The sequence below is a fragment of the Coenobita brevimanus genome, chromosome 57 (genome assembly GCF_032717465.1).
Source record: "Coenobita brevimanus isolate Jiangsu-jjx chromosome 57, ASM3271746v2, whole genome shotgun sequence".
NCBI classification, from domain to species: Eukaryota; Metazoa; Arthropoda; class Malacostraca; order Decapoda; family Coenobitidae; genus Coenobita; species Coenobita brevimanus.
Genome location: NC_137010.1, coordinates 11,924,991 through 11,935,223, shown reverse-complemented (window position 1 = coordinate 11,935,223; position 10,233 = coordinate 11,924,991). Strand labels below are relative to the sequence as shown.

Sequence of the window (10,233 nt, the reverse complement as noted above, 5' to 3'; positions counted from 1 at the left end):
TATATATATATATATATATACATATATACATATATGTATATAAGTATATGTATATTATATATATATATATATATATATATATATATATATATATATATATATGGTACACTCGCTCCAGAAAGTATCGGTGCAGAATATGTGTTAAATATTATGACACACGGAACAAAGGAAACTGGTTATTGCAGTTTTGTCCTCCCCCATGCAGGCATCCCAGACGATAGATGAGTGCTGTATCAGATACCTCTTGTGTCCTTCATAATGTTTAAAGAATGGCCATAAATGTTATATTATATACAGGTATTAACGGGCTGTCAATGCCACATGGTAGAATCATTCCGGATGGCATCAGACCCACAGTGCACCAGTACTTTCTGGAGCGAGTGTACATACATACAAGGTGCTACCGAAAAGTGTCAGTAATTTGAATATTGTAGGAAAACAAGTTACCTTACCTCCAAGTTCTCACTGTCGCCTTCAAAGTAGTCCCCTTGGGCATGTATACAGTGGTCCCAGGGTTTTTTTCCGTGAGCCCATGCATCCCTGGAAGGATTCAGGCATGATGGTCTTTACCATCTCCTGCGATTCTGTCTGGATCTCCTCAATAGAGACAAACTGACGTCCTTTCAGTCATAACTTCAGCTTGGGAAACTGGAAAAAGCCACAGGGGGCAAGGTCAGGCAAATAGGGTGGGTGGGGAATGACTACCGTGTTAGTGGAAGCCTGGAACTGCCAGACAATATTTGATGTGTGGGAGGGGATGTTGTCATGATGCAGGACCCAGTCCTCGTTCTTCCACTGTTCTGGATATTTGCGGAGGATGTTTTCCCTCAGACGCTGCAGCTCTTCACAGTAAAACTTTCCGCTGACAGATTGACTGGGTGGGACGAATTCCTTGTGAACAATCCCTTGGATATCGAAGAAAATGATCAACATCTACTTGACACTGCTGCACCACTGGTCCGCCATTGCAAAACCGCCAAAAATCTACACACCACGTTACAATAGTAAACGTAGCTCAACAACACATCTGCTCACAGACAAGGCCAGGGCCACACTGATGAACAATGGGTGCTGCTGACTCCTCCTAGTGGCAAAAAGCAAAATTGCAAATGGTTGGTTAACTCTGTTCAAATTACTGGAACTTTTGGGTTGCACCTCATATATACATAATACATATATATATACATATATATATATATATATACATATATATATATATATATATATATATATATATATATATATACAGTATATATATATATATATATATATATATATATATATATATCTATCTATCTATTGCCAGATGCCTCAATCCCGTTTGGGGTGGCCACAAACAAATCGCCTCCAAGTCGCCCTGTCCCCCGCCTTTTCACTGCCCTGCTCCCAACTCACACACCCCTCTCTTATATACCTCTCCACCCCATCCCTCCATCTCATCCTCGACCTCCCCCATCCTCTTCCCCCCTCCACCTCACTCACATACACTCTCTTCGTCAGTCTTTCACCCTCCATCCTCTCCACATGGCCAAACCACCTCAGTGTGTTCCTCATAACGCTTCCTATCACATCCACATCACAACGCTCCTTTATATCCTCATTCGTCAGCCTGTCTCTCCATGTGACTCCACAGGCTCCTCTTAAATAACTCATTTCCACTGCTCTCACTCTTGACTTGTGTCCTTCCAACAACGTCCAAGCTTCACTTCCGTACATTAGAGTTGGTATCACAATACTGTCATGTAGTTACTTTTTCATTTCCATGCTCACTTCCCTGTTTCTTATCACTGCTTTCAAAGAACCAGCAACCTTTCTTCCCTGCTGTACCCTTTCACGCACTTTATATATATATAAATATATATATCTGGTGTGTGTATATATATATATATATATATATATATATACAGTAAAAGTCCTATTATTCGGCAGCTGATTGTTCGGTAGATCCAACATTTCGGCAGTTTTGAGAAATAGTCCCATTTACGAAAATCATTGATTGTTCGGCAGATGTCCGGAATCATCTCGGCAGTCTAGGAAGTGTTATCTGTGGCTTGTAGGCCTAATGTTTCATTACACTTCTGTATGTTCACTAATTTCTATATTTTCATTCAGATTCAGGTATAGTACTGTATTGATTACAATATTGCACAGTATCATACACTACAGTAACCACCCCCACCAAATTAGCAAGGGTTACATTCCAAGCCCCCACGCTAATTCTTGAAATTCTTTCATTCTTGATGCCTTCCTGAAAAAGACACCGGTAATTGAGTAGCCCATGAACCACTGACACTGTAATGCATTACCCATAAATGAATGTTCCTTGTTAAATCAGTTTCCCCGTTGTTTTTAGCTGTACGGCTGTGACAGCTCTAGTATTTTTATTCCTCAGCATAATGGTGGAAGGGACTGTCCTGTTTAACTGAACCTAACCTAACCGAGTTTAACTGTACCTTATAATTTAACCAAACCTAACCTAACCTAAAGTCAGAAAAATACTTAAAAATAAACTGGAGGAATATGAATTGCTAAGGTCTCTCTGATGAAAGTTAAACGTACATTTAGTGCTCATTCTTTTGTTTGTTTTTGTGCTTAACGTTAAAGAGAGAGCATTGATGCAAACAGTAATATATCCCATTAATCCTTTAATAACCTCCGGCACTGAACAACCTTTTACAGTACCGATGTCAGTGATGTTAAGTTAGTGTGAGCTATAAAGGAAACTGAACAATTATGGGGAGGGAACGAAGGTCAGTGGTATGTTTACATGATTACGCTACGATTCCAAGCAGTTAGGCGGTCGGTTAATCTCAGAGGTTTTCGCCCATTTGGTAAATACACCGTAACTTTATCAATCTTTCCGTGACTCATAGCGCATCATAGCATGGGTTTAGGAAGCTAAATAAAACATTGCTAGGTGAGCCAGATGATTATCTTCCCATCTTTAAGAAAAATAAATTGATTTCAGAAGAATGGAAGAACTTTACGTACTCAGAAAGGGATTTAATTTCTTCCATTTTCTTATAAGATGTGAAGATAATCGTCTGGCGCACCTAGAAATGTGTTATTTAGCTCCCTAAACCCATGCTATGATTCGCTATGATTGACTGGAGAATTGATAAAGTTACGGTGCATTTACCAAATTGGCGAAAACATCTGAGATTAACTGACCCCCTGACTGCTTGGAATCGTAGCATAGAGCCGTGTAAACATACCAGTGACCTTCGTTCCATTCCCATAATTGTTCACAGTTTTCCCATAGCTCACTAACTCGACATCGGTACTTTAAAGGGTTGTTCAATGTCGGAGGTTATTAAGGGGTTCATGGAATACATTACTGTTTCCATCAGTACTCTCCTTTCACATGTAAAAAAAAAAAAACGAACAAAAGAGTGAGTGCTAAATGTTATTTATGACTTTCATCAGAAAGACCTTACCAGTTCAGATCCCTTTATTTTATGCAATTTTCCGAGTATTTTATTTTGTTTGGAAAAAGTACTGTATACAGTACTCACTCCAAACATATTTGTAATAATATAAGTAGTGATGAGTTCACCAATACAAGTGATGTACTGAGCTGGTAGGTAATATTCCGTATCATTTCGGCCAACGGCCATACCACGTTGAGTACACCGCTTCCCGTTCGATCAGCGAAGTTAAGCAACGTTGGGTCTGGTTAGTACTTGGATAGGTGACCGCTGGGAACACCAGATGCTGTTGGCATCCCTACGTCAAGTGGGGTTGGTGGAGGATTAGTGCCCCTCCCTGTAAAACAGTTAACTCTAAGCCCTTGGCCACCCTGTCTGGGATACATGGCGTCTGGCAATGAATGAATGAATGAAATTTCGGCCATCCAGGATGTGTTATCTGACTTGTAGGCCTACTGTGTCATTACCCTTGTATATGTTCACTAATATATATATATATATATTTCAGATTCAGATATAGTACTGTATTCATTGCAGTATTGTACAGTATGCAGTACTCTCTCCAAACACAGTTGTAATACCGTACCATAAGTGGTGATAAGTGTTCACCAATATATTTAAGGTACTGAGTGGGTAGGTTTTTGATTATTCGGCAAATCTAATTTCTCGGCATCATCCTGGTCCCATAGATGCCGAATAATGGGACTTGTACTGTATATATATACAGTAATCCCTCATTATACGATGCCTCTTTACACGATATTTCGCTTATACAATGTCAAAATATTAGTACCCTATGCCTACTGTACAATGGGAACGATTTGCTACAACGATGGATCATCCGCGGCTCAGCGAACAGCGAATGTGCGAACGCAACACAAACGTCCTCACATTGTCGGCGCTGGATCACACACACTTGTCCACTGGTCCAGCCTCATTAGCTAGCCCTGCCCAGCCAGCCAGTTCTGACAGTGATGAGTTAGGGCTGTGACTGTGAGTATGAGTCGGGACAATTTGCTGTCAGGACGATTCCCCGTCATTTATTTACATAGTTTATTTAGCAAGTACACTAGTTTTTGAATTATGTAAGTTATAAAAGTGATGGTGGTTTATTGTTTATATAGTAAATGTAAAATATGGCATCAAATCATGAGTATCAAATTAAAAATAAAAAATATATTGAAACGTGAATCAGCTGATTTACGATCGTTCCTTCATCTTAACATAAGGCTACATCCGAGACACTGGCATTTATATAAATGCCTAATGACCTTAAGTGAACGATCAACATACTTTGGAATTATACGAATAATCTTCATATTACGTCTGTATAAACGTTTCGGGACAATTCGCCATCACAACAATAACAAGACAATTCGCCATCGGGACTTTTCATCGTCAGGATGATTCCCCGTCATTTATTTTCATATCAGTTTATGTAGCAAGCACACTAGTTTTTAATACTGTATTTGTACCTCTTCAAAGTCGTTTTAAAATATATCCAGGATGTTGTAGTACCAATGGAAATTAATGAAGACAGCTATGGTTGATGCTAGAATACAATTCAAAGTCAACTACAGCAAGGTAGAAACAAGTTAAATATTGTCTAAAAGTGCAACTTACAAATGATATCCAAAGTCTATGCTATTGAATGAAAACAGACTTTGATAGATCCCCCTGAAAATTAGTTATTAAAGTATCAGTTAATCAATAATAAGTATATTTATAGAATGACGGGTAGTTGTCCTGACGGGGAATCGTCCATATTATAACGGTGAATTGTCGACTTCATGGCGAATTGTCTAGGCATCAACAACCCTGCTTGCTTCAGTAAAGGTAAGAACTACTGTATACTGTAGTTTTCATGTTTTTTTTTCTTTATTCATTATTAATGTGTTACTTTAAATGTTTAAACATATGGATATTTCATGTATGTGAGTGCTAAGGTGTGTGTATGTGAGAGTTTAGGCAGGTCTGGGAACGTATCCCCATTGACCCCATGTTATAATGGGCTTGCTATACGATGGATAGCTTTATGATGGGGTTTTCAGGAACGGAACCCCACTGTATAATGAGGGATTACTGTGTGTATATATATATATATATATATATATATATATATATATATATATATATAGAGTCAGTTATATATATATATATATATATATATATATATATATATATATATATACACATAGTAATCCCTCATTTATCCAGGCATAATAGAGCCAAAGGCATGTCCGGGTAGTGGCAACATCCAGATAATGAGCACTATTCCCCAACCATACCCAAGCCCAACCTATCCCAACTTCCAACCTATACCTAACCTATTTGTACAGTACCTGTGCTTAATTTGGGAGTGTTTTCCAGTCATTCAGCATATTTAGACATCAAAACACACATAGGAATATCTAAAGTAATGCTAAACACCCAGAAAACCATGAAGAAAAACTACAGAAAACCAAAAAACACCCTATCTATTCACTCCTGTATGTACAATACCCCTCCTTATTTTGGCCGTGTTTCCAGTAATTTTGCCATATTTTGACATCAAAACATACATATGATTATCCATAATAATTTTCAGCACCAAGAAAACCATGCAAAAATCACTGAAAACCAAAAAACACCCACCTACACACTACCGTATGTACAGTACCCCTCTGAATTTTGACACTGTTTTCAGGTCAATCTGCCATATTCAGACATCAAAACACACAAAGGAATATCCAAAGTAATGCTAAACATCAAGTGTGTATGTAGTTTGGTGTTGACTGCTAGAGAAACCTGTATCGGAGAGCATGCTGGCCTACTCTCTCTGTTACTGAAACACTGAAAAAGTACAGCAAAGGGGAATGATCAGGAGCTAGTCCTGAGGGCTAATGAAATGGGAGCTCCAGCTCTCCGTCATCAGCTTTCCACCCACCTTGGGAGTACTGCCCTGTTTGACTGGTGCTACAGTCTACTCCATGCTTTCCTGTAACCCAAGAAACCATTCCCAATACTGGGTGGTAGACATATAACTAAACAACAGGGAAGAAAGTAGGCTGCAGCACCAGCTGATCACGACAGTACACCCGTGGAGGATGAGAAAACTGATGAAACTGGTGATTGGAAGAAATAAAGCTCCTTTTTCCCTAGCCTTCAGATCTATCTTGATCATGACACAGGAGAACAAGCCAGCATGCTCTCCCAAACACTTTGAACTGTCTTATGCACTACACTATATGCACTTTAAACACCATACACTGTACCCTACTACAACACAAGGGTAGACATCAGTAAGGGCATGCAGCCAGAAACCTTTGCCCCTGCAACCTCATGGTGGACTTGAGGGACGGTGTGGGATGGGCTCAACCTGCGTGGCTTTGGGACTGGGATGGGATGGGGTTTGTAGCTGTACCAGGGGGGTACAAGGCACTGCGGTTCCCGAGATTCTATTTCCACCAAAAAAGAGGGTCTGAACCTGGAAGCAGGACTCCAAGAGGCTGCCCTATCAATGTGTGCATAATGGTGGGGCAGGCATATTGCCAAAGCACACTTGCAGGATGTCCCTTTAATTGCCCTGGCAGAGTGCCCCACAGCAACTTCCACAGCCACTGGCCAAGGTAGTTTGAAGTGTCAGAGACTGCATGAAAAGCCTGCAGTGCAACTGGCAAGCTTTTTCCATGAAATATAATGCCCCTGATGCTGTCTTTTTCATCAATGCACTGCAAATCTGCACGTGCGGAGCCTGCATATACACTGGGGTCTACTGTATAAGAGGGAGGTCAGATGAATTAGGGAGAGGTAGACATGATCAGCAGTGACTGAAAGTCTAAGAGAAACATTAACCCCTGCTGAGCTGATTCTATGAAAGGTAGTTTACCTTGCCAAGTCATTGTTTTATAACCAATGTAAGTTGTACCACATATGAAGCTTGCAGCATGGCCCATGCAGACCTCCATTGTGCCCAACATGAAGTCAGCAGCTCGACAAGGGTTAATATAGCCATTTTTCAAAACTAACTCTAAGATTAGGCAATCAGCAGTACAGTGGTTTCACAAAACAAGAGGAAAACAGAGTCCAACAACTCACAAGATAATCAGGATTTTTCTTCTTTCTGCACTTGAGCGGCACAAACTCCACTTCATCCTGGCCAGAACTTGTGTCAACTGGGTTGTTGTTGATAAATTCCTCTATCTTCCTCTCGGTTGTTTCAGGGTCTGAATGAAGGGCAAAGAGGTTAAGTTTCACTCCAGGGACACATTTTTCATTTTATCCTTGCTATTCAGTTCAGCAAACAACTCTTCAAATGAAGGGTTTACATGTTGCCTTCATTAACTCCTCCACACCTAGATGCTCTCCTGAAGCTGAATAATACTGTCTAATGGTAGCTTGATTGACCTTCTGGCTGCATTAGGTGACTGTGGTCACCCTACTCATTATTCTTCATGACATGTCAGGTGACTACAGTCCACAGCCAACACAAAACTTTTCTGTACTGCATTCCCTCAAATTTAAGCTGTGTGCCAACCTAGGATATTCTGCCACCTGTTGTAGAAAGGAGTAACTAAGCCTGGATGACAATAACAGCCTGAATAATAAAATAAAAACAAACCGATTACAGTGTTTTGTTTGTTTTATCCAAGATGAACCCAACTCATAGCTCGTGTTCTGACTGATATATATAACTCATGATGGGTCTTACTGCACAATGAAATATGAACTCTTGTGAAAGGTATGTTGGTTCTCGGCATGATCACGCTTCTGAAATGTATTCTAGCAAAGTGTGAGCAATGCAGGTCACTACAGATGCAAAATTAGACAATAGCAGAAATTAATTACATTGCATTTTTTCTTAGAAAATGACAATTTTCTCATAGAAAGGTGCATTTTGGACCATCATCACATTAAGAACTGGGAATTTCATGGTTATTTCCTATTAGAAAAGTAGCAACAAAGTTATAATTAACACTTTCATTTTTTAGTAACTTAGGCCACGTCCAGGGGAATGACTGAGAAATGCTAGGTCACGGCCACAAGGTTAAAACGATAAATATCATCAAATTCAGGTTACAGTAAACAATTAGGCTTGCCACTCAATGCAATGACACTGGAAGTGGAAAGTTATTAGAAGTGGAGAAATGGAAAAAAGATGACCATGGCACAGGAAATATGCAGCTCTACATCAAGTGAGTGGATGAATGTCACCACCACCTACCACCACATGTTTCATGTAAGCGAAGTAAAGCAAGTGATACATTCCTTTATTAAAAAGCAAGACTAAAATGGGGTAGATGCAACATGCATCATAAAGCAATCAGTGTCAGATAGCTTCAATGAGGTTGTGCACCAATACTAACTTGAAAAAGTATAAGAAAGTATAAAAGGTATATAAGAATGTGAAACATGACTATAAGCAAAGCAAAAATGTTGTACATTCAAGCAGTTAAGATGAACATCCAACAAGCAGTAATGCGTTTAAGAATTATGAGATTGAGGAAAAAATAATACACTAGTTCAATACATGGAAGCTTTCGTATGACGGTCACATCAGAGAGCAAGTGGTGTGGCATTATATATGAATGAAAATAAAGAAAATGTTGGCAATGACAGGCAGACTCAAATGTACACACACTCAAAAAAGTATCGTTACACCTACTGCACAATACAAACTGACACCATGAATGAAACGTTTGATAACTGCCTTCCTCCAACCCTACCGAGAAAACTGCATTGTTCAGTGTGAAACTCATCGGACTCCCCTGTGATGGTACTTTTTTGAGCATATGTACAGTTGTGAGCCTTTAAAAAAAAAAAAATAAATAAAAATAAGACTACAGGTGTCCTCCATTCATAAAAGATGTCTAACAGTTGAATTTAAATGTTGTGCGTTGAAGATTGGAAAGAAACTAATCTGGGTTCTGCAATATGGCTGTTGTGATAATCATGAGAGCTACCAAATGCCCATGCAGCACAGGGGAAGGTGTCAAAAGGTGCCACAATGGTTACAACTTTATCTGAGCATTTGCCATAAAGGTAACTATAAAATAATGTACAGGTGGGGACGTAGCTTACTGGTAATTGTTGGGTTATTATTCTTAAAGCTTTGTTTTGAATTTTGTCCTGTTGTTTTTGTGCAACCTCTTCACATCCATTCCATAAGGATCAGCAAAGTGGAGCTGAGAGTACACATGACTTGTGAATTATAGCTAAATGTCTGTCAGTAAAGAAGTTATGGACTCTGTACAATAATCTAGTTTCTTTGAGGCAGTTTTAGCAAGCAATCTAACATGAAATGTTCAACTGAGGATGGTGTTAATCTCTGCTGGGCTGATTCTTTGTAAAACTGTAAGAGAGATTACTTCCTCTGATTCATTATTCTACAACCAATGCTAATTGTACCTCATAAGAGGCTTGCAGCTTGGCCCATGTAGATCTTCGTTGTGTTTCATATGAGATCTGCAGCTCAGCAAGGGTTAAGTGATACATCAAGAATTTCAATACTGTTACGAGATAGGAATAACAGTTGCAAGGAAGGTAATATAGGAATCAAGCAATATCTATTTGTAAACCGGATAAATTTGGTTTTCCTAGCATTAAGTGAGAATGTTATTTTGTCCCCATTCAGTGATCTTATAGGACAATGTTATTTTGTCCCCATTCAGGGATCTTTGATAAGTTTTGATTTATGAGAGATTGCTGTGCTGAGTCAGGAGTTAAAGATATCAATCTTTGTGAACTGGTGGTTAAGTGTAAAGAAAATATGAAGCATCAAGTCATCTATATATGAATGAAGGGGGTTGTGGGTGACAGAAAAGTG

The 10,233-nt window shown here is 39.2% G+C and overlaps 1 protein-coding gene and 1 non-coding gene across 4 annotated transcripts in view; one reads left to right on the top strand and one right to left on the bottom strand.

Moving 5' to 3' along the window:
- Positions 1–10,233, bottom strand: part of LOC145402093 (uncharacterized) — a 130,996-nt gene that overhangs the window by 63,737 nt on the left and 57,026 nt on the right. For all 3 annotated transcript variants that reach the window (XM_080274205.1, XM_080274203.1, XM_080274204.1), the window contains one exon: positions 7,506–7,633. In XM_080274205.1, coding sequence (XP_080130331.1) covers positions 7,506–7,633 — 128 coding nt within the window. The remainder of the gene's footprint in view (positions 1–7,505; positions 7,634–10,233) is intronic.
- LOC145402377 (5S ribosomal RNA) lies at positions 3,606–3,723 on the top strand. The gene has a single exon (XR_013897734.1). It is a non-coding gene; the product is annotated as a 5S ribosomal RNA (ribosomal RNA).